The sequence below is a fragment of the Metarhizium brunneum genome, chromosome 3, assembly GCF_013426205.1.
Source record: "Metarhizium brunneum chromosome 3, complete sequence".
NCBI lineage: Eukaryota > Fungi > Ascomycota > Sordariomycetes > Hypocreales > Clavicipitaceae > Metarhizium > Metarhizium brunneum.
This window is the reverse complement of record NC_089424.1, coordinates 4,321,383-4,345,783: the sequence shown is the minus strand read 5'-3', so window position 1 is coordinate 4,345,783 and position 24,401 is coordinate 4,321,383. Positions and strand designations below refer to the sequence as shown.

The following is a 24,401-nucleotide window of genomic DNA, read 5'->3' as shown; positions in this document are numbered from 1 at the left end:
CAAAGAGGGCACCTGGGGCGAGGCTGCATGCCAACTTGCGTCTTCTCGTCGAGTGCGGTCAGAAGGTCCATACAAATGTATGGAGCACATGTCGGAACAAATCGCGCGAGCGGGATAAGAAGGGTCGTATTTATTCTCGTCAGTGAACGCCAGGCCGCGCTTCTGCCAAAACGCCATGATCTCAGGCAGGGGGATTGTAGCCTCAGATTTTGAAGGGTCAATCTTTCGAATTGTGTCAATAGCTTCGTCACTGAGCGAGGTGCCCGCATGTGAGAGAAGCGCCCAGCAAGTGCTCCTGCCAGTTCCCGGTCGCGCCTTCCCGTTTTCAGCAGCTGCTTAGCTGCCGTTGCCCGTGCATCCGCCACTGCCAGCCAGCTGACAGCCCACAGTGGCCGCTGGTAAATGAAAGAGCCAGACTACACATGGAAGCCGACGTCGCCCCTCACATGCTGCCTGCCCGGTTCGCATTCACAAGTCAAGACCAGACCCCTTGAACCGTCGGCTCGCATAACTTGGCTCCGGAACCCATTTCCCACAGCCTCAATCGGCATCATTCATTTCGTGCCAAGCTGTGTACAACACCAGGCCTTGGCGCCATTTGCTCGGCCAGGACCTGCATTCATCCACCACGGCTATTTCTAACCCCTTTCTCCATATTTGTGTCCAACACGAGCCGCCGGCTGCCCTCCGCCATGGCCCAAGTCGACCTTCGGAAGCAAGACTCCATGCTGGGATCTGGGGATGAGATAGGCCAATCTCCAGAGGTTATCTCCAGCCCCCAACAGGAGCACGCCAGGCCAAGAAAGCGCACGAGGAGAGCCTGCGACAAGTGCAGCACATCACGGACTCGCTGTGATGGGGAAAGGCAAGTCCAACTGGAATTCTTTGGTGTTGAATTTCGACGTCTGTACTAACCAATGCCCATTGTCTAGTCCGTGCCGTAGATGTCAAGGTGAGATTGTCTTTCTTCAATGTTGTGACTATTCGGCTTGTCGCCTGTTTGTTACAAAACGTCAGAACGTCCTGGCAAACAATATTTGCTTTCATACCCAGTCTCTACGGCCTTGTAACTGCAGTCACCGCCTAGTCACCGCCAATCGCTACCACTATGGATGATTCAGTGACTGACGTTTATATCTATCTCGTCGAAGACTATGGGTACGTTTGTCGGTATAATAGGGAGATCAAGAAGAGAGGCCGCCTGCCAGCCTCTACTTCGGTCAGGTTCCAATCCGAGTCACAACGCCCAGTACCTCCAACAGGCACTCCCGACGATGGACGGGCGTCTCAATCCTCACCGCCATCAGCATCACCTGCCGGTGAATCGGCGGTTGCGGACAGGCAGCCTCTATCTTTATCCTCTCAAGCGGATCAACGTGGTGGCTCTCCCGCGAGCAATATCCCGCCTATCGTCGATGGCCGGCTAGTCAGCCATGCAGAGAGCGTAATCTCACACGGCAATGAGTCCCCTGAAAGAAGACGACGTGTATCTACGTCTATGTCCGTTACTTCACTTATTCAACCAGGTTCACACAAAAATGCTACGTCCGATTCTCGAGCGTTCCGACCCCGGGCAGGTTCATTGTCGGCGGCATTCTCAGACAATCACGTTGCAGACTCGGAAGCACTCATATCAGATGATAGTGTCGGGTATCCATCCCCAGCAAATCTCGGTAGACCGCACGAATACCGAAGAACTCAAGACCATCGTGATTCATTTAGATCTGCCGCTAGTAACGGCGACAGTACTCGAGAGTCTTTCAGCACTGCTACGGTACCCAATAGCTTGTCGCCCGACCTCCTTCAAAAAGCTCCAACGGAGGATTGTTGTTACAGATTTCTCGATCCAGTCTTACCGTATATACGAAACATACTTCCAGCTTCAGTAGCTTGCGAGCTGCTTGATATTTTCCTTACTGATCCCGGAAGCTCGTTGTTCCGCGGTGCCTCGCCATACATTCTCACTCGCATATTCCGCAGAAAGTCTATTCTTCATCCAACTAGCCCAAGACATACCACTCCTGCTCTTCTGGCCACAATTTTGTGGTGCGTTGCACAAACGGCGGATGTTATGCTTCTCCATGTGCCTGGAACTCGGGCCAAGGTAGTGAATGACTTGTACGACCTAGCCATATCGTTGGTTTCCGAGAGAGACCCTGACCGCTGGCATCGAATCCACGGTACGGAGCCGACCCTCATTGTAAGCGCCCTTTGGGGGAAATGCTGACGTTTACCTAGGTGGTTTGAGGGCCGAGAAAGAGGTCCCAATTCCCGGATGGGCCAACTCCGCGTCTGTTCCAACGACCACGGCAGCAAACGAACCGGCTGGGGGAGTGGACGATGTTCTTACCTTTATCCTGTTGTCTATCGCTGTATCAGGCGGCGATTTCAAGTCTGATTGTTACAAATGGTGGTCGAAAGCTTTGAGACTGACTCTCTCCCTACAATTAAACCGAGAGGACGAGAGGTGTCCGGCTTCAGTTTCGCCGTGTGCAAACCCTCTATGTTCCTGCCATAGGGATCGCTCTGATGCGACCTTTGCTGAATTTGAGCGGCGGGAGGAACGACGGCGGGTGTTTTGGCTTCTCTACAGTCTCGACAGACATTTGAGCCTGTCCTTCAACACAGTCCTTTCTATGCCAGACTCATATTGTGAGGTATATGGTTCGTATAAACCTGCCCAGCCCTTCCACTTTGGTTGGTTTCAAAAAAAGATGGCGTTCTAAATCGCTAACAATCGACAGCTCCGCTTCCGGAACGTATCTGGGAAAATCTGGACGCCATCCCGCCCCGGGAACTCCCTACGAGAGTCATGGGTCCTCCGGTTCTTGCAACCGGAACTGGATACCTTGAATATTTTCTTCCTCTCATGGCAATCCTTGGAGACATTATCGAAATTCATCATCGACGTCGACACCCTCGACTTGGCCAACAAGACGATGCATACTCCATATCTGTTGTGCAACATCTCTTGACTGACTACGAGTTCAGTCTTGGTGCATTAGGCCGTGATGCCGCTATTGTGCCAGCATCTACAGCATTCCAAATACCTGGACAAGGCGGACGAGACCTATTGAGCGGCATGCCAGCCCCCGGTTTTAAGATGTCATCGTCATCCTCATATCAAGCGGACCAATCCAAAGTTCGACTTGTTATGGCTTATAGCACCCACATTTTACATGTCCTTCACGTCCTTTTACATGGCAAATGGGATGCGATTTCCATGTTAGACGGGGGTGATGACTGGATCACCTCAGAACACTTCACCGAATGCGCATCGCATGCCATTTCGGCATCCCAGTCTGTTTCGACGATTCTCACCATTGATCCTGAGCTCACCTTTATGTCGTATCTATTTGGGATTTACCTTCTTCAGGGTAGTTTCATTCTGCTCCTCTTTGCAGATCGGATGCCGCAACTTGGTCCCAACGAGTCCGTGGAGCAAGCATGCGAGAACATCATCCGAGCCCACGAAGTGTGTGTTGTTACATTGAACACTGAGTTTCAGGTACTTTCCTTGGTTGCCTATTCTATTTCACCATCACGAACTAAATTTTTTTGAGCAGAAAAACTTTCGAAAAGTGGTGCGCTCCACGCTATACAGCGTGCGAGGAACAGGTACTACCGACTGGGAGGAACATCGGGCAAGGCGTAGAGCTTTATCTCTCTACAGATGGACAAAGGGTGCCAAAGGGTTGGCTCTGTAGTGGATGGGCTACCTGTGGTTTTGACATGATGCAATGGCATATTATTTTAGCCTCGCCACGGCGACTATTGAATGTCTAGTGGCAAAGTCCAATGCGGATATGTCGGTCCTGAATGGCCAACTACAGAAGCAAACTTCGAGTTGGACCAGATCAAGTGATCTACTCGAAATATGGAGAAACCTAGCAACTGATTGGAATGAATGATCTCGTTCCTTTTTGAGCACTGCCGCCGGATCCATATCTAGCCAGTGGTTTTGGCTGCCGCACTGACAGATTCATAAGATGGTAGCTGTTGCACGGGGCCTCATACTCCTCCTATTTATATGGAGTAAACCTCCATGTTGCTCCATTATCCGTCGGGTTCTAACTACTTTTGCAGATCGGTGGGCATCAATTCCTTAGTCACATTGACTACATTAGTGCTTTCCCCGCTTCCCACATCAGCACAGTACCGAGGAGGGCTGGCTGACTGTTATGGGATTCATGGCATGGAACGGAGGCTCATTTTTGCTAGATCTTATGCCACTGGAAACTAGGGCGGTATATAATGGATCCATTTCGCCTACCTCTCAATAGATCAAAACAAGCAGAACGGGAAATGCCCCTTTTACTAGTCAGCCGCCTGTCATGATGCATTGGATCAACTTGAACACCATTGCTGTGGCCTTCTTGCAGGCTACAGCTCTTGGATCTGCTCGATCTTTGTGGTCAACACAACCAGCGACATATGCGCCTCAGTCTAGTGATGAGACTATTCTCAAGACTACCTATCCAGTAGGCAATGGAAAACTAGGAGGTATGACACCATAGCCTGCCATTACTTGTGTCGTCAAGCTAACTTGTCCTTCTTTGCAGCAATGCCTTTCGGACCACCTGGTTCAGAGAAGCTTGCATTGAATGTGGACTCGTTATGGAGCGGGGGCCCTTTTGAAAGCTCAGTTGGTGGCCTGTTTCTGCACCAATATCGAGATTAACGGGCTGACGTGAAATAGACATACACAGGAGGCAATCCTCCTTCATCCAAGGCAGGTGCTCTTCCAGGAATACGCGACTTTATATTCAAGAGAGGATCCGGCAGTGAGGGTCACCACAGAGACTAGCATCTTCAGTAATACTAACTTATACCAGACGTAACTGCCCTTTACGGGAGCGGAGACCATTACGGCTCGTATCGCGCCTTGGGAAACATAAGTATTGCGATCGGACATGGCACGTTGTATAGCGACTATAATCGCACTTTGGACCTCGACCGTGGCCTCTACACAACGACCTACGTGGTTGACTCGGTGAAATATACCACCAACTTGTTTTGCTCGTATCCAGCACAGGCCTGTTTTTTCAATATAGCGTCAACTGGTACTGTGCCTAAAACAACAGTCAAGTTTGAAGACCTGCTTGTGGACACAATTCTGGCAAAGTCGTCATGTAGTAATGAATTCGCGCGCCTCAGCGGTACGACAAGGGCTGGTCCCCCTGCCGGAATGAGATACGAAGCAAGAGCCAAAGGAGGTAACGGGGCAAATACGTCTTGCTCCGATGATGGGACCCTGACTATTACACCCTCTGGAGGCAGCAACTCGTTGACAATCGTCTTCAGCGCCAACACAAATTATGACCAGAAGAAAGGCAACGCGCAAAACAACTACAGCTTTAAAGGAGAGGACCCCGGTCCCGGTGTAGAAGCTGCGGTGTTAAAGGCAGCCAAGACAACCTACGAGGACATGCTATCGCAACATGTATCCGATTATGCTGAACTTTTTGGCACGTTTACTCTCAATCTTCCGGATCCAAACGGATCCGTTAAGAAGGACACGGCATCAATCATTTCTCAGTACTCGGTAGACGGAAAGGGAGACCCTTTTGTCGAAGGGCTTCTGTTCGACTACGCTCGCTACCTGCTCATCGCATCTTCGCGAGACAACTCACTCCCCGCCAACTTGCAAGGTCGTTGGGCTGAGCAGCTTTCCCCCGCTTGGAGTGCGGACTACCATGCCAATATTAACCTTCAAATGAACTACTGGGCCGCGGACCAAACGGGGCTGACAAAGACGCAACCTGCATTGTGGAATTATATGCAAGACACGTGGGTGCCGCGGGGAATAGAGACGGCAAAGCTGCTGTATAATGCGTCGGGATGGGTAACGCACCACGAGATGAATATTTTTGGGCATACCGCCATGAAGGATGAAGCAATTTGGGCAAACTGTAGGCAATTCAAACAAGTCACGTCGTCCCTGCGTTCGTTACTAACAACGAATTAGACCCGGCATCGGCGGCATGGATGATGCAACATGTCTGGGACAACTTTGAGTACAGCCGTGACGTATCATGGCTTAAAACACAAGGATATCCGCTTCTTAAAGGCGTAGCCAAATTCTGGCTCTCTCAACTTCAACATGATGCCTTCTTCAAAGACGGCACCTTGGTCGTCAACCCGTGCAATAGCCCCGAGCATGGCCCGACAACCTTTGGCTGCGCACATTTTCAACAGGCTATCCACCAAGTCTTTGAAGCGGTTCTGGCCTCTGGCGAATTCGTATCGGAGACAGACACAGTCTTCAAGCGCGACGTAGCCTCCAAACTCGCGTCGCTGGACAAGGGTCTGCACTTCACCACCTGGGGCGGCATCAAGGAATGGAAAGTTCCCGACTCGTATGGTTTCGACACCAAGAACACCCATCGCCACTTATCTCATCTCGTAGGCTGGTATCCCGGATACTCTATCTCCTCTTTTCAAGGAGGCTACACCAATAGCACCATACAAAAGGCTGTTGCGGAGACTCTCAAGTCCCGCGGTCCCGGAAATGCAGCCGACGCCAATTCGGGCTGGGAAAAGGTATGGCGCGCGGCGTGCTGGGCGAGGCTGAATAACACAGCCGAAGCGTACTATGAGCTGCGTTACGCAATTGATATGAATTTTGCGAGTAACGGGCTCAGCATGTATAACGCCTTGAGTGCGCCGTTCCAGATTGATGCGAATTTCGGATTGGCCGGTGCCATGTTGAGTATGTTGGTTGTTGATATGCCGCAGAAGCATGGAGAGACGGGAGATAGGACAGTGGTTTTGGGGCCAGCGATTCCTGCGGCTTGGGGCGATGGTAACGTGAAGGGGCTGAGGTTAAGAGGAGGGTATTCCGTGGATTTTGCGTGGGATGCGAATGGCAAGGTGAATAAGGCGAAGCTGGTTGGGTCCGGGAAACCTCTGAAGTTGTATAATGTTGATGGGAAGGTGTTGTGAGGATGCGGCTGTGTGTATCTGCATAAAAACCGGGTGAGTGCCTTTGCTAGATCCTGTCTCGGTTGGGTTGGAGTTTTGAAAGCAGTGGTTTGAAACTTGGAACTTGCAGCTGACAATTGGAAGTGAGGCAACGGCCCACGTAGCAGTTTTATCTCCGTAGTCACGTAAGTCGCAACAACATTGAACACAGGGCAGCGCAAATTCCGTAATGATAGTTGTCCGGAAAGGTCATAACATCGATGGCCCGGAGGGATGAATGACATTGACCTCCATGCGTAGTACATGTTGCCAAATACGACCTACCCATTCCAATGACCTTTGGTGTGAAAGCCGCGACAAAGAATCCACACAGAATCAGCTTCGCAGTTTTGTAAAATGAGCAGGAATGCAAGATCCTCATTTTCTAAAACATATTTACCTAGATGAAATTTACTTGGTATCCCAATCTGATTTGTCTATATACTTGCAATCATGTCCAGAAAGTGCGGGCTCCAGGGTAGCCCCCCTGTCCGCCGGGAAAAAATTGATGCTTTTGCCGACAGCCCACCAAAATGCCCCGCCTCCACACCAGAGACCTAAGCAGCAATGCCAGCTGCCACTTGGTTCAACATTGCCACAACCACAACTTTAAGCCAGGACAAGTGATCTCGACACTCTTGCCGCCATGGTTCTTCAAGATCTCGGCCGCCGCATCAATGCGGCGGTCACCAACCTAACTAGGGACCAGAATCTTGATGAGAAGGTGAGCCGCCCACAAGCCTCTTCTGATGGGGGCGCAATAGTGAATCGTCTTGATCTGACTGTCGACCGAGCTTAGGCCTTCGACAACATGCTGAAAGAGATTTGCGCTGCCCTGCTCGAAGCCGACGTCAATGTGAAGCTTGTCATGCAGCTCCGAAAATCTATCAAAAGCACAGTCAACTTCAAAGACCTCCCGCCCGCTGTCAACAAGAAACGCCTGATCCAAAAAGCCGTCTTCGACGAACTCGTCCAATTAGTCGACCCGCATGCCGAGCCGTTCAAGCCGAAAAAGGGCAAGCCAAATGTCATTATGTTTGTTGGTCTTCAGGGTGCTGGTAAAACAACGACGTGTACCAAGCTTGCGCGACACTATCAAACGAGAGGGTTCCGGGCGTGCCTGGTGTGCGCGGATACCTTCCGAGCTGGTGCGTTTGACCAGCTGAAGCAGAATGCTACAAAGGCCAAGATTCCGTACTATGGCTCCCTCACGGAAACGGATCCCGCGGCCGTGGCTCGCGCGGGAGTGGACCAGTTCAAGAAGGAGAAGTTTGATGTGATTATTGTTGATACCTCGGGTAGACATCGTCAGGAGTCGGCCCTGTTCCAAGAGATGATTGACATCCAGACGGCGATTCGCCCGGACGAAACCATCATGGTGCTCGACGCTTCGATCGGTCAGCAGGCAGAGTCGCAGGCCAAGGCGTTCAAGGAGGCGGCCGATTTCGGAGCCATCATCATCACCAAGACGGACGGCCATGCCCACGGCGGTGGTGCCATTTCAGCCGTGGCGGCAACACACACCCCCATCGTGTTCATCGGCACCGGTGAACACATGCTGGATCTGGAGCGCTTCGCCCCGCAGCAGTTCGTGCAGAAGCTGCTGGGCATGGGCGACATGGCCGGTCTAGTAGAGCACGTCCAGTCGCTAAACCTCAACCAAAAGGACACAATCAAGCACATACAGGAAGGCATCTTCACGGTCCGCGATCTCCGTGACCAGCTGTCCAATATTATGAAGATGGGACCCTTGTCCAAAATGGCTGGCATGATCCCTGGCATGAGCAATATGATGCAGGGGATGGACGACGAAGAGGGCAGCGCCAAGCTCAAGCGCATGATTTACATTTGCGACTCCATGACAGACAAGGAACTCGACTCGGATGGCAAGATTCTCATTGAGCAGCCCACACGAATGACCAGAATAGCTCGCGGCTCAGGAACGTCGGTACGCGAGGTGGAAGATCTTCTTACGCAGCAGCGCATGATGGCCGGCATGGCCAAGAAGATGGGCGGCAACATGAGGAACATGCAGCGCGCGCAGCAAGCCATGGGCGGCGGCAACAAAGCCCAGCAGATGGCTGCAATGCAGAAGCGACTCCAGAGCATGGGCGGCGCTGGCGGCGCAGGCGGTATGCCTGACATGGGATCACTGATGAAGATGCTAGGTGGAGGAGGCGGCATGCCCGGCGGGATGGATATGCAGGCGATGATGAGACAGATGGGGATGGGAGGTGGGATGCCTGGGATGCCTGGGATGCCCGGCGGCAGTGGCCGTGGAAGAAGGTGATGTATAGTCCTTGGAGATGGAAAAAGTGGCACGAGACGATGGTAGGTTTCTGATCATGATGACACAGCGGGCAGGATATATATTAAGTTGTGTTGCGTTGGCGTTTGGGCTTGACGATTGTGATTGACAATAAATAAAACTGGACTTTGCATATGACGAAATGTTAGTCTTTTCTTTCCAAGTTTTCTCAGAGCACATGATTTGGACGTCTTTGACGTTGAGAAGTTTTAAACTGGCGTCAGCAAACAAGGCAAAATTTGGACTGAATTCATTATTTTACAGGGCAGGCCCAACCACTTTGTCAACACGCATGCTGAAAATCTCTATAGTTTCTATACACGCTATTATATTACAACTGGCCTTCCATGCGGCATGGCTGCGAAGCCTTACTCAATGACTTCCCCGCGACATCTACCAAACAGATGGACCAAGAGGCTCGGTGATATTCTTGACAAACGCCTTGGTCACGGCCGTTCCTTCAAAGTCCAACGTGTCAAAAGGAACCGTGTTACCCCACCACTCCAAGTCGGGGATGTCGCCCAAGCCAAGCGCAAGGGCAATTATGACAACACAGATGCGCGAGCCAATGTCGAGCGCACCGGAGAGAACATAGGTATACTGCGTCCACCAGCCAAAGTATCTGCGTCGAATATACCAGTTGAAAAAGAGACCGACAATGACCCAGGGAGTAAGGAAATAGAGGGTGGCGGGAGGGACGATGCTGCTGGCGCTGAAGACGGCCGGCCAGACAATAAATCGCACAAAGCTGCGAGGATATCTACGAGCAACAAGGTACTGGATGACGGGCAGGGCGGCGCCGATGAGCCAGAACCAGTTGATCCAGGAGTAGATGCCGCCGAGGCCAAAGACGCGCTTGGGACCAATGACGCCCCAAATGACGCTCGAGTTGTAAAAGGTGCGCGCGTTGGGGCACGTCAGGCCCTGGGCCTGGTCCTTGGTGCAGATGTCCTCGATGTTGCCGAGCAGGAAGTTGTACGTGCACGTCTGGACGACGGCGAGCCAGACGACGGCAAAGGCCTGGGCAGCGAACATGCTCCGGGGGGGCACCTTCATGTAGTGGCCGATTTTCATGTTGGAGATGTAGTCGAGGCCGTTGGCTGACAGCATGTAGCCCCAGGACTTGAAGAGCATCATGGCCACGGGGCGACCGGGCAGCCTGCCGCGAGGTGAGCGGGTGTGCTCTCGGGAAAAGGGGGGAAGGGGTTTGCTGGAAACTCACATGTACCCAAAGATCATTTCTGTGACGACGTTGAGGCCGGTCTGCTGGTTGGTAATGGCCTGCACCATGCCAATGGGGATGAAGAGGGCGGCGCCGATGATGATGCAAACAATGTAGGCCCACCACGGCAGATGCGTTTGCCAGGCCTGCGAGGCAATCATGCCAAAAGCAAAGGATATGGAAAAGATGGCGGCGAACCACCACTGCGGTGCTTCCTTGTATCTTCGCATGAGCCGGAGATGAACGTCGGGTTCGTCGTATTGGGGATCCTTGACACGGCTCCAGATGTCGCCGCCGTAGAAAACCACGACGTGGACAATGGTGGAGATGAGGCCGGCGAAGCCCATGCCGTACGAGAGAGAAAAGTTTGCCCCGAGGAGAATCGGCGAATACTCATGGTATGCCGCCTCGTTGATGGTAAAGTTGGCGTTTAGGATGCGGCTCGTGTTGTACACGCCGGCATAGCGGTCAAAGTTGCTGTTGGCACTGACGACAAGACCTGGTTAGCTTCACGGCGTCTGCGGCCCGGGGGTCGTCCTCCGACGAGACACTCACGAAATGGGAAGATAGCGGTAGTAATCCGGGCCAGCCCAGACGAGGCCCGCGGCCCCGACCAGGCAAATAAAGAGACCAAACGCAACGTTGAAGATGGCAAAGGCAGGGGACTCGAGGGGGCTGCCCAGCCACGACGAGACGGTGAGCCAGTCGAACGTGACGGGGACGATTCCCAGGCCGGTAAAGGCACCAAAGACCTGGTTGACGACGACGTTCCTGGGCGCGATCCAGCACGCAAACGCAAAGTACTGCAGGAACTGGGCAAAGACCTGGGGAACCCACGTCCAGGCAAAGCAGGCCAGGGCGACGACCAGGAAGAAGCTATAACGGCCCATCTTCCAGCCGCTGGTGGCTGCCGGGTCGGCGGGCACATGCGTATGCAGGGCATGCATGACGGTGCAGGTCACCAGGTTCGCGGGCCAGACCATGGCGGACGGCCAGACGAGGAAGCGCCGCGCGATGCCGGCGACGCCAAAGCCCATGGCCTGCGTGGACACCATCAGGAGCAGCTGGAATCCCCATTTGAAGTGCTGGTTGTAAAAGACTTCCTGGGCGAGGAGAATCTCGATGGCGTAGCTGATGGACGAGCCGGCGGCCGTCATCATGGTGACGATGGTGTGCTCCTTGACGTTGAACGGGCCGGGATTCAGGGTGAACTCGTGGCCGGAGACGCGGTACACGGTGGTGGGCAGGACCTTGGCCAGGCCGACGCCCATTCTTTGGACACGCACTCGCCGTCAGGTTCTTGCTCTCTCGTCGACGGGACTCGGGGGGCGGGCCTTGGACTTACGGGTACGCAACTAGTTGGACGACTGTGGGCGAAATGGACGTCGACTGGCGGCGGAGGGAGAGGAGGACGTTGCACGCCGCGATGACGGTGCAGAGGACGACACCCAGGAACCAGGCGCGGATGGTGTTGACGGGCATGTCGGGATCGTCGGTGGGAGGAACCTACGACGCGAACACGGGCTGGGTAAGTGTTGCTGACGAGGCTCGCGGAAATATTGCTCGGGGTTGCGACGTACCGAGGCGCGAACTTCGGGATACGGCGAGTCATCTTGGACCGCTTCGTTGACGGCGGGAGCACCCTCGGCGTTGTCGGTGCTCGTTTCGAGCCTCTCGTTGTCGAGGAACGGATCCCATCGGTGTTGTTTTCGGAAGCGCCGCTCGTTTCGGGGCGGAGAGGCTTCTGCGGCGTCTTCGTCGGTAGCGGACCACGACCTGGTCACGGTCACAAAGCGCTCTTTCAAACCCATCGCCAGGTCGAGTTGTTGTCGTCGTCGTCTACTGGGAGCTCAGGGGTGTGATTTCTAAAAAAACAAAGATGAAATACGAGCCCGGTCAGTGTCCGGCTCTTATACATGGAGATGGGACGCCATGGGCAGTTGGCGTGGCGCCAATGCCGCGTATAAGTGTATAGCCTTTGGCTAAAGAATCCCCTTTCTGTGTCTTGTATTGCAGCCGAGTGACGTACAAAACACCGGTTGTATTTTGTGAGTAAGCTCGCGACGGACAAGGTCCCAGTGCCAGTCCACTAAGAAAGTTCTAGATTATTAGAATTAATGTTTCAGAACAGGAGGAAGAATGGGAACGCGGATTAAAACTGCTGAAGCTTTGTGATGGCCGCCAAGGAATTTAAATTTCCCGGTTTGGAAGTATACTCGACAGTTACATGGTACCTCTTTTACTTGCCAAAGGCCACGCCGATCAAGGCATTCAGTTTGTGCAATGTTCTCCATGTAACATGTACAGGTGGTAAAAGGGGCTGCCAAATGGGAAATGAATTTACTGTCTCGTTCAACCTTTGTGTGGCGCGATATTTGCCTGTGACATGGGGTTGCTTCAGCAGCAGCACGCGTACGACTCCTGCTCGACCAACGCCGAACAAGAGGACGTTTTATCAAACTATTCATGCGTTGGTGTATTAAGCTGCCAGCGAATATTGGTTTCAGATCTGTGTCCTGACATGGTATTCATTATCCATTCCTTCTCTCGCACAGTACAGAATGCATGGATTTAACATTCCGCCGTCTCGGTGGTAGCGTTTTTGCTGAATGCACTTTGCATCTAAAGTTATTCATCTTGCCCGCCATATCAAGCCGGCCAATGGCACTAGAACGGCATCGTCAGAGACCACTCCGCCCCAATTTCATCCGCCTTCATATGTCACACTAGTGAGCAGATCGGTTCAGACGCGGTAGCATAGGCTAAATTTTAATGGAAAGTACAGTCCTTGATTGTAAAATGCCGAGTACTGATGACGCGAGCAACAAGCCGTCCCTAGACTTAAAGACTATTCTAAACCTGCGCCTTACGGGAAAAATGATATTTGATAAGCCTCCACACTGCCTGTTGTGCTGTTTATATATTAGTTTTGATATATTAACCTACATCTCATTTGCTATCGGCATTTATAGCCAGCTTTCAGAGTAATGAGTCTGTATCGCGTATTAAACAGTTACATCTTATTGGTACAAGGTCTACCCTTTTAGGTTGCGTATAAATTGTCCGAAGTTAGTGCCAAGTGTCTCTGGTTAGACTGTCAATTTTGCCTACTCTTTGTAAAACAACATCAAGTACGACGCTTGATGCGACTATTCGCAAGATGACATGCAGATAAGAGTTTCGGAAAGAAATTCTCCGCAGTTCTTGAATAACCTCTAGAGAAACTGATGATACGTTTTTTTGATTATCCTCGAGAGATCAGCGGATGAGCCCTCGCCGGGAGATCCCATTTGTCATGGTCGAAAGCAGCTGCGTAACTTTGTTTTAGCTCTCATGTGTCCTTCAGTGATTAACTATTGCGCGAGAAAATGAATTTTCTTCACATAACTTTAATTGATTTTAAACGACATAAGGATTATAACAGAATCAAGTGCTTGGGTAATACATCAATCTTTGCCATTTGAATGCAATACCTTGTCAATTTTTGACAAGGGCTCCGTAGAGGGCTTGGAATAGCGTGGTTCAATTCATCGACCAACAGCCTTTGAGCTTTTGGTATTCAAGGTGCTTCCTGGGTTCCTTCCAAGGTCCCTGGGGCAGAAGACTCTTATACAAAGCGGTTAGCCCTTCAGCTCTGAGGTATCGTGATCGTAGCCTCGTGAGATGAGTCAAACGAAGGGGTCATGAAATTTATTACACGGAAATGGCCCGATGTCCCACGGTTACACGAGGGCTACGGCCACGGGGCCTGGGGAAAAGTCCCTCACTGACTTCTTGTATTTAAAGAGGTCTTTGGTCAACGAGGCCTCAAGGAAAACCAAGGACCTTTGATACCAAAGACTGTTATTAGCTGAATCAAGCCAAATTGCTCCAAGCCGTCTATTGAGCCCTTGTCAAAATTACCGGCTTGGTTTCAGGGTAGCAGGATAGAAACGGCCAAAAAGGCCAAAGAGAAAGTAGAGCTTCCAATACTTTTTTTTTTTAGAGAGAAGTGATCGTATGAAGCCGCTAAACGAGCTCAGCTACGGATTCCCAATAGCAATGGAGAACCAAGAAACCTTATTCCGCAAGCCCTTATAACGAGGTTCTTGATTATTTCAGCAATATTCGGCTATCAAAGCCAATAAAATTCAAGAGGAAGGAGGGACAAGTATGTATTCACGTCATGAGTTCGGGCTACAATTATGGTCAAGTGTTGACGTCGGCGTCGGGATATTGCTAATAGTACTGTCGCGTACTCTTATTGACGTCGTCTATAAGTTGTAATTTGACCAGCGTTGCAATTCAATAACTAGTTATTACCGTTGCATATCTCTTTTTTTCAGTGAAAGAGAGCTAATCTCGGTGTGCGTCTTCACTTCTGCCAACTCAACAACTAACCCTCACCACCACAGGGGCGACGAGTAAATCGTGACTGACATATATATTGTTACACGGAAAAGGCCCAACAAATGGTGAAACCCAGTAAAGGGGCTTCGCTGATACGAGACTTATTAGTTACACAGCTTAAACACGTCAGGTAAGAGCCTTAGGCCCGGGCGTTCCTTTCATGTATATACAGCGGTCACTGTTCCCTTCCTTCCTTTTAGTAACTCGGGACCTCTGACATCCTACGAGATTATTATTGAATTGAGCCCTTTTGCTCCAAGCCCTTAGTCAAGCCCTTGTCACATAAATAAATTCAAATAGAATCCGGACGCAAGATATGTCCACGGCTTAAAAGGAAATTTGAAATAATATGGATACAAATATTAGACGGATGCCTGCAACATTCGTTTCCATGTTAGTAGCCAAGATGCGCAAAACGACGCCATATCCAAGGTGTAGGGCTATTGACGATAATTGCAATGCATGGTCCAGCATCATCCAAAAATACAAATCAGTCTACTACCATCTGTACGTCTCCAAAGCTCCCCACGGCATCTTAGTAGTCATCCCCCGTCGACCCGTACAAGTGCTCCCCTCGGTCCAAGACCTGAATCTCATCGCCGACGCCAACATACAGCCCTGCATTCTGCTCCTGGGCCTCGTGCAAGCTGCGGTCCTCGGGCACACAGTGCATGCCCATGTATCCCATGGCAGCATTGTTCCCAGCCTCGACTGTGCGGTGCTGAATCAGCGCCGTGCTCGGCTGCGGCCTGCCCCTTTTCTTGTCCGCAGCGGGCTCGTCGGTATCAAAGACGCCCCTGCCCGGGTCGACATTGGGCATCGTGCACCTCGACGTGCGGCACACGACGCACAGGACTGCATCTACACGCGCGCGCCGGGGCGCATCGGGACCACCGGCACTCCTCGGCACAATACGGCAGCGCTTCCAGGTCTCCTCGTCGTAGGCCGGCGCCCCCGTGATCCAGACGTTGGCCCGGAAGCGCAGCGCATTCAGAGGCTGGTTCTCCCTGGGGAGCAGGCGGGCGAAGTCATGGACCGACGACAGGCTGGCCACGTTGACGGGCTGTTGGTCGGTGTAGCCGTGGACGGCGGGAGAGCCAATGTACTTGAGGGGCGCGAGGTTCCTTGTCGTGCGGACCAGCGTGTCGGGCGTGCACTTGAAGAGGGTGAAGGGGGTCGAGTCTGCCATCTTGAGAAACTTCTTCAGCTTGGGAAGCGCTGCCGCGACAGAGGGCACGACGCCCATGTCGATGCCTTGCGCCGTGCGGCCGTGGATGACAAACGGCCGCAAGGGCACCTTGTCCACATGATGGGTGGGCAGGTTCAAGGGAGCAATGAAGCAGACGTCGGGCGCCGTGGCCGGATTCCACGTGTAGAGAAGGGCCTCGAGCCAGCGCAGCCAGGACGGAGGTTCGGGGTCGGGAAACCGGACGACGACGCATCCTCCCGAGCGCACCAGCTCGTGGTTGGGGTCGCTGCCCGGGTGCGGTAGCCAGAGCTCCGTCTTGACGAGAGACATGGCCGGCTTGGTGCGCTGGCTTATAAACCGCCAAAACGTCTTCCGGGCGCCAGTGTCGACATCGGGCTCGACCACCTCGGCGGCTATGGCGAAGCATCGATCATGCATGAAGCCAGACTTGGTGAGCAGGGCGCGATCCACCTCGATGGGCGCAAACGACTTGACGGGGTGGATGTAGATGGCCTTGATGCGGATGGGACGGCTGGCGCTGGCTCCCGGCGGCAGGTCATACTGGGCGTCGTACTGGTCGCGCATGTTGCTTTGGCCCGGCGCGACGCCGATGCGTCTGAGCTGTCGCAATTCCCGGCCAAGGGCGTAGTTGCGCCCGGTGCATACGACGCCGGCGGCCGCGGAACCGAGGAGGAGCAGCAGGACGGCCAGGCCGCCAAGAACAGCCGACGGTGTCAGGGCAGCCCGCAGGTTCTGCAGAACATCAAGGAGCATGATGTCGGCGATGGTTGTTGATGGTTGGTGAGAGGGAGACGTTGCCGCGACTCGGATTTTCACTCGAGTTGACGTCGTTTTGGCCGGGTCTCGCATAAACGTTTACGTGAGCGGGAGCGGCCGCATGATCCGCTGTGCAACCTTGACCCGACTTTATTGAGAATTCCCGAACCGGCCCCGGATCCATAATAGTTGACCAGACATAATCGTGGGCCGAGATCCATCATTTGGTCGTGTTGGCAGCAAGCTCTGACGAGCATTGAAACCAGGAATTTTCGCGGCTGAGGGTAGCCCATGATGACATTCAGTGTTGCCGACACATATTACCAGCTTGACTAGTTGTTCTTGTCGTCGTCGCCATCACGCCATGTGGCAGCATGCTCTGGTGCGGCGAAGCCAATCAGCGTCAAAGGACGGAGAGCGTCCCTGGTCAAGCGTCTGAAGTTTAAACATCTCCCTATTCTTGTTTTCGCAGCACGTGGCGCGCGACGAGACGCAAACGAAGCCTAAGACACGTCTTTCCTCTTGCCCTCATGAGCTGCGGGCCGTTGATGTCTCCGAGGCACCCGCGTGGACATATTCGATGGAATGTTCTGGGCACGCCTGCAACGGCATGCTTACGGCCTTGTTGAGCGGGACATGCACGAGGTTGCGACGACGGCAGGACACAGTCATCTCCGCCATGTACGCACAAGCTCTGCGGCCTTGCCAAGCATGTATGCTGCATGGCGTATTTCAACCAGAGTCATCATCTCGACTGGTTTACCGACAGTGTCCAAGGCGGACGAATCCCCGACGGCCGAGTGGCCAACTGGGCTCTGGTTCTGCCAAATATAGCCCATTCGGCCCCTGGACACGGGACGTGAATCAGGGTGCTTGACAGCGAGTCCAAGACAACTTGCAGTATCAAGGCTCAGTCGCCGTGTCAGGAACGGCGTGGTATTCCGCCACGAAATGTCTCGATAGCAAAGCTTCACGTCTCGACCTGGATGCAAGACGGCAAGGATGCCCCCGTGGGCATGTAGTTCATGCACGGGAGCAGCGGAAATCCCACGCAGACACGTTGCTTTCGTCTCGGACCGCCACGGCGAGTAATGAGCACGAGACAAGCCATGCTCGAGTGTGAGCCGCCCCCGGCAGAAGCGTGCGTGTTTCACCCAAATTTGAGAGAAACAAAACGTGCCGCGAGTATGCACAACAGGCACACGTGCTCTTCATGTCTGGAGGCTGCGGAGACGTCGTGCCCCTTGGTCTTGGTTGTGCGGGCGAGACGCAAGGGTTTTGGCTTCGGCGTGTCTGCATTCTAGACACCAGCGTGGTGCAGAACAAATGTCTTGGCGGCATCTCTGTTCTGGAGAGTCGGGGAGGCGGCTGCTTGGTGATGATGCCGGCGACAAGCAAGGTCTCTTTTGTTCCTCGCGTCGAGTTCTCCGTATTGCTGGAGCAGTAGATTCCCATAACTCGCCGTGGAGCGAGGTCGTCGACTTGGACGTTTCTCAAGACGCTCACCCTGCTTTCAGGGGCAATCGCACGAGCGGCGGCATGCGCAAACAAGAACCAAGTGTCGACTATGAAGCATCAAATCTGCCAACTGTTTCAGAAACACGGGGCAGCCTTGTACACCATGTCGCCAAGAATGCTGCGGTTCCGACGCGGATAATTTCCCCGGGGTAGAGCGTGCAAGACAAGACGACAACGGGCGTCAAACGCTGCCCATGTTTTGCATCATGCCATGCCGGCAAAATGTTTTACTTCGGCCCACGGACCGGAGCGCAGGGTTATGTTTGCGCAGCAGACGAATTAAATGCGCCTGGTGTCTGGTACTATTGACGTCTCCCCTTGCGGGTGAGCATTCCTGCGTGGGAGACGGGACAGCGGCCGTATTAGACATGCAGCAGCGCCAGGGAGAGGAAAGACAGGACCACGCGGCAAATGGCGGGGACCTTGCCGTGCGCTCATATTAATCAGAGCACAAGGAGCGGCGAGCGTACGTTTCTCACCATGCACCTTTTTGCTGTCGGGCAACGGGGCGGCAGGGCGTGAGGGCGAGGGCCGGACTGCGTTTCGGGGTGAGACCCTGGCTCGCCGTCGGACGAACGGGGCCAAGACGATTGTTTTGCCGTGGCATGGGCCTCAAACCCGGTAGGGCGACGGCCTATTATTAGCAACGCGGCGTGCAGCAGCATTTTCGAGACGGGAGCCGTCCGCATGGTGTGGTGGCACGGCTTCGGCATGGAGCAGCCAAATGCCGGGGGCTGCGTGCGGGATGCCACGCTTCACAGCCTGGTGCTGAAGAAGAGACATGGAGGAATCCGGCTGGCGGTTGGGCTGATGGAGCACGCTGCGGCGATGCAAAATGGTCTGGTGCATGTGCACTTGGACACGGTGGCCCATCGTGATGAGCATCGCAGCAAGGGGTGGCCAGAGCGTACCAGATGTACATGTATTGGCGGACAAGCAGCGAAGCCGGCTGAGCCGAGGGAACGTTGCCGCTGTCGATGGGAGAGGTCGCTTTACGGACCGTGACTCGACTTGTTATATACGAAGCCATGGCGCAGACTAACTCCGTGTCGGGCATGCCAACATTGTTTATCGTGGCAGTGCCGACGAAACGCCCAGCGGGAATACAATCTCAACGGCCCTCGACCAACGGCAGCCGAGGCCATGTGACTTGTTCCACGTCCGACGTATTAAAGGGCTAGAAATGATTGTTCGTGTTCATGGTGGGAGGTTCTGTAGCATTCAAATGGACCGTGGACATGACGACTGCAGCATGTCGGCGTACAAGATGCGCGCGACAACAACTTGACAGACGTTGCAGGATACTTTCTAGTACTCATACACACAATCCTTCATGTTTTATTTATCCTCATCATACGACATGAAACGACATGTCTTGTCCTACTTGGGCGGCATAATGTAAGCAAGCAGCACCGACAATGAAGCAAGGCATAAGCAAGAGAGGCAATGGCACCAACTCAAGACATTGCCGTCTCTACCTGTTAGACAAACGTAGGGCCATCATGACCACGGCTCCGTATCCCAGCATGTATTTCCCCTCTCTACCCGCAACAAGCCATTGCATCGATGCCGTCCATAATAGGCACATTACCCCAGATCGATCGACTACTGGCCGTCTTGTCCTGGGCATTCGGCGCACCGCACATGTGAGGAATCCTCCAGTCCATGTCACTATTCGCACGCCGCGCAGCCATGGCAGCTGAAAAGTGCGGTTACACGGGCCAAAATACGTCCATGTCCAGATTCACCATGCAACCCAGCATGCGTCCGTCTGCCCCATGGCCACTGTCACACAACGGACGAGATTGCATGTTCCCGCGCCGCAGCGTCGCACAGCGTCCTGCTGCAGGCAGAGCTGACAGCCTACATGTATGTTTGCACGAGGCTCCTGCCCTCCGCGTCGCACCATGCGCCTCGCCCAAATGCCGGCAGCGAACGAGTCGATTGCATATATGTAGGGCGTGCGTCTCCTGCAAGCCCGGCCATGTCTGGTAGCTCGCTGGTGCGCCCATGACGGCACGGGGTCTGGCTGCTGAAGCTCGCAAGACATTCTGTTACACGACGTCGGCGGGCAGCCCAGACGCACCGCGGGAATGCACCCCGTGCATATACACGGCAGCTCGACGGGCACCTCGTGTCTCTGCAGCATGGGATCGTCCCAGCACGGCAACGCCAAACACGGGCATTGTCGTCGCATTGTCGCCGCGCGGGGCGGCTGACGGCAGATACATGTAGATGAAGGTGTCGCACAGGGCGGCGCAACACAGTCTGGTATTACAATGAGACAGCGAGGCCGGGCGCGTGGTTTCGCAGGTGCTGGCCGTGACGGACGCGCTTCCCGCGCTTGTTACGGTCCTGGCTGGTGCCTTGGCCTGCAGAAATGTCGGTCAATCGTCCTTGCATTAGCCCACGATCCTTCCGACTCTGTTGCGGATTTGCCTCGTCGCGAGGCCGGCCCAAGAATGGAGAGCCGAGTCAGGTCAAAAGTCTAGAATATCACCGCCTGTCCCGGCGCAGTGGGTAACTCCAGCCAGGTCATGTCATTAGCTCCATGTCATCTGTCCTTGACCGACTTTTCCTCGCGTCCTCGCTGTTGTCTTGTGCCGGCGGCGGGCGGACACGGTCAATCCAGCCTGGGGTGTGTTATAGGTCTATATATGTCCGGTAGCTTTCGTGTCTGTCGAGCTTGTCCGTGGGCAACATGGAACACTGCACACTGGGTTGGGCGTCCGCAAACACCTGGCGTGTAGCATTAACACGGCAGCTTGATTGTGTGAGACATGGGCTCGATGCCCACTCTCCACGGGGCGTCAGACCTGCATACCTGTCGAGGTGGTGCTGCAAAGGGTCTGTACTGCACGGCTGCAAGTCATTCGTGGTCCAGAGACGTGCCTTTTGGGGTGGATGGGAATAAAGGCGTCATGGTTGAGAAGACAGTCGGACACACGGGCAGAGGGGGGACATACGAGTCTGGGACAAAGTCTCGGAGGGAGAAAACGGCTGACGGCTGACAGTCATGACAAATTGGACCAAGTTTGCCAGGCCCGGTGCGCTCGGAAGCAAAAAGCAATTTGAACGTCTCCCGGCGGACGTGGCCTTGGAGACATTGGTGTGATGTCGTCGCAGCCGAGGGCGGGCAGTTTGCTCTCTTGCGTCATTTGCGCCGGCATCAGGTGTGGCGCAGGGTTCCCGGTGACGAGGAGTCGAGGACGCGTCGAATCATGGCCGGAGCCGGTCGATTGGGACCCCATCCATGTACATGTACGAGATGAGGCAGGGCGGCAGGTAGTTCGCCGGCGTCGACCTGTGATGGCTCTGATGAGGCTGAATCCTGATGTGCTAATGGACGGCCCGCGACGGGGTGCGACGACGGGAGCAAATCGAAGACATGGCCGTGCCCGAGAAATGACGAGGGGAAATGGCGCCCCACTGGCAGAAACATTTGAACACAATCAATTCATGGCCAAGTCAAGTCAAGTATCATGCCCATCTCGTGCTGCGTTGTCAACGGGGCCCCCGGTCTGGCCAGCAGATGACGGTGACGGCACTGGGGGTCCATGGGATTCGAGTCGCTGGCCAGCAAAAGAAGGAAAAAACCGAGTCAGCAAACTGTCAACTAGACATGAACATTAAATTAAGCCTCGGCAGGCCACGGGTGACATGCGCCAGGCGCGTCTCGAGGCAACGTGGCGGCCAGCCCATCAAATGCCAGACAAGCCGGCGAGTCACGACCATGTCGACGCAGACCAGACTCCAGATGCCGAGTCATCCCGATTCCAGCAGCAAGTCCCAGTGCCATGGCCCGTCTGGTCTGCATACCCCGTCTGTGCGCCGATTGATATGTACATGCTGGTGCACCAAATCGCACCAGCTTGACTCGCCAATCTGCCATTTGATCGAACATGCTCCCGAGCCCGCACGCACCGCCTCGACGGCACGGCAGTCAACACCACGCGCCGCGGTCCCGGCATCGTGGCCTGGGGTTCGTCGCCGTCCATCCGCCAGGCCTGCAACGAGGCGAGCCTGCGCGACCGCAACGTGCGCCGCGTCGCACAGCTTCCAGAATGTCGTCCATGTCCCCCTCTGCGCACCCGCTCACCCTCTCCCTCGCCCTCGCCCTCGCCCTCTCCCTCCCCGTCCGCCGTGCCCCCCGATCTGGTTCGCAACGCACGCCACATTGGGCACCCGTCGCCAGACCGGGATGCGTCACTGCCCAAAGCCCTCGCCGCCCGCCGGCGTGATTGGCCGCGGGCCGCCTGCACGTCGCTGCGCTAGGCGGTGCCGGCGCCTGCACGACAAGAGAATCCGGTCAAAGGCGCGCCGTGGATTCGTCGCCGCGTGCCAACCGTTCGTCGACATCAGGCCAGACGTGGCAAAACATGCCTCGTTGCGCCCATCACCAGACGTGCTTTTTGTGGCCCGTTGGCACTCGACTTGACGTCTTATACACGACACGACACGACGTGTCTTGCCTGGGGGCCCACCGCCATTCCTGCAACGGCCGTCTATCGAGACCCCATGGGGAGTAGACGCAGCGTTGAACTTGAATAGACACTTGGAGAGACCAAGTCATCTGGCTTTGCTGCGTGGCCTCGTCCACGGAATAGCCTTTGCCGCGTCCAAAGCATACCATTGAGCACATGTATAACAACCCCATGTACTGCGAGCCGAGTGACGGTTTGTCGTCTTCATCGGCCCGGTTTCCGATCCACCGGACCAGTTTACCCTTTTTCCATTGCTGCGCCCATGGCCATGCGCCCTCGTTTGCTCGTCTTCAAACCATGTTGGACAAGGAGGCGCCACTCGTCCCGGCATCGGCTTGGCCGGCTGAGCGGGAGCAATCAACTCGTGTCTGGCCTGCTGAGACACTGGTTCTACCATTTGACTCTGCACTCGGAACCGAGCCCGGCCTCATTCCGTCTGCCGGGGCCCTTCCACAACCACTGCGTCCCCGCGAACCCTCCGACCTGCTGCCACGACGAGCAGCCGCTTCCCCATCTTATCCAGAGGCGGGGTGCCGTCAAAGAATGTGGGTGTATATCACCTCAACCGGTGGGCCTTGCTCCATGTATCTGACTCTTCCGTGGCGTGCCATCATGTACATCAGATTAGACTCTGTCTCCCAGAAGTTTGTCCGGCCTCCAGGTCTTATATCCTCGGCCGCCCCCCCCTGCTTGTACCCTTTTTATCCATTTTTTTTCTCTTCCCTCTCCGCTCTGCAGGCCAGAAGAAAGAAAAAAAAAACTCTCATCATTTCTCACTCCCGCTCAACCTAAGCGGGCTCATGTGGGTTTTGATTTAGCCCAACGTACCTCTGACGAGGCTGGCGCCCCCAGTATCCAGAAGCCATGTCCCTATAATCCTCTCCAAGGTTTCAAGTAGAATGCAGGCCAGTGTCGGCCACAGGAAGTTGGCCGAGACTATCGACGGGCTACGTCGGCAGCAGGCACGAGGCTCTTGCAGCCGCACTGCATGTGACGCAAAACGGTGCTGCCGCCGCCGTTGGCCACCTCCATAGGGCTTGGTAAAAGTAAAAATCAGACAGGTCAGCTTCAGACTACTCGCCAACGTGTGCGTGTGATGGAACCCGGTTACTCATGGGGCTTTTCCACCTTGTCCAAGGGCGGAATATCTCTTGCCAGGTGTGGGAACGGGGGGTGTGTGTGTGTGTGACTGTGCAACAATGGAGCCTTGTATCGTCGCCAGAATGCACTGAATACATGGCACAAGAGTCAGCCAACTTTCAGAATTCTATACTAGACATTTATGGACCGGAGGGAGGGGAGGGGGTGTGTAGGCGGACCGGCGGCCAGTATCTCACGACCGGGGGTGGTGGTATTTCAAATGCCTTTGTCCAGATGCCAGATCGGCAATGGGCTTCTATATTTATACTCGAGTAGAGAAGCACCCTGTTTACAATCCACGGGTGCGAAGCCAAAACGTGGCCAGCCGCCAAAGCTACTTGACATCATTCGCCTTTATTTCCATTGTCGTCCCCGTTGCTGCTTGAAGCTCCCTGTTGCGCCAAGTACACA

At 54.3% G+C, this 24,401-nt stretch overlaps 5 protein-coding genes across 5 annotated transcripts; 3 read left to right on the top strand and 2 right to left on the bottom strand.

The window, feature by feature from the left end:
* Positions 1–1,108: 1,108 nt before the first annotated feature.
* Positions 1,109–3,707, top strand: xlnR (Xylanolytic transcriptional activator xlnR; the record flags this gene model as incomplete). The annotated part of the gene is made up of 4 exons (XM_014684718.1): positions 1,109–2,180; positions 2,239–2,664; positions 2,745–3,508; positions 3,567–3,707. 4 exons carry the CDS (start codon positions 1,109–1,111, stop codon positions 3,705–3,707), a joined length of 2,403 nt encoding a protein of 800 aa, XP_014540204.1.
* A 630-nt stretch (positions 3,708–4,337) lies between these two features.
* Positions 4,338–6,945, top strand: afcA (Alpha-fucosidase A; the record flags this gene model as incomplete). The annotated part of the gene is made up of 5 exons (XM_014684719.1): positions 4,338–4,503; positions 4,563–4,645; positions 4,700–4,784; positions 4,836–5,912; positions 5,969–6,945. The coding sequence occupies 5 exons, from the start codon at positions 4,338–4,340 to the stop codon at positions 6,943–6,945; spliced, it is 2,388 nt and encodes a 795-aa protein (XP_014540205.1).
* Positions 6,946–7,609: 664 nt separating this feature from the next.
* Positions 7,610–9,253, top strand: srpA (Signal recognition particle; the record flags this gene model as incomplete). The annotated part of the gene is made up of 2 exons (XM_014684720.1): positions 7,610–7,687; positions 7,763–9,253. The coding sequence occupies 2 exons, from the start codon at positions 7,610–7,612 to the stop codon at positions 9,251–9,253; spliced, it is 1,569 nt and encodes a 522-aa protein (XP_014540206.1).
* Positions 9,254–9,664: 411 nt separating this feature from the next.
* isp4_6 (Sexual differentiation process protein isp4) lies at positions 9,665–12,304 on the bottom strand (the record flags this gene model as incomplete). The annotated part of the gene is made up of 5 exons (XM_014684721.1): positions 9,665–10,430; positions 10,494–10,979; positions 11,049–11,765; positions 11,839–11,999; positions 12,074–12,304. 5 exons carry the CDS (start codon positions 12,302–12,304, stop codon positions 9,665–9,667), a joined length of 2,361 nt encoding a protein of 786 aa, XP_014540207.1.
* A 3,113-nt stretch (positions 12,305–15,417) lies between these two features.
* Positions 15,418–16,845, bottom strand: G6M90_00g065650 (uncharacterized protein; the record flags this gene model as incomplete). Its single annotated transcript, XM_014684722.1, has 1 exon — positions 15,418–16,845. The coding sequence occupies one exon, from the start codon at positions 16,843–16,845 to the stop codon at positions 15,418–15,420; it is 1,428 nt and encodes a 475-aa protein (XP_014540208.1).
* Positions 16,846–24,401: the final 7,556 nt, after the last annotated feature.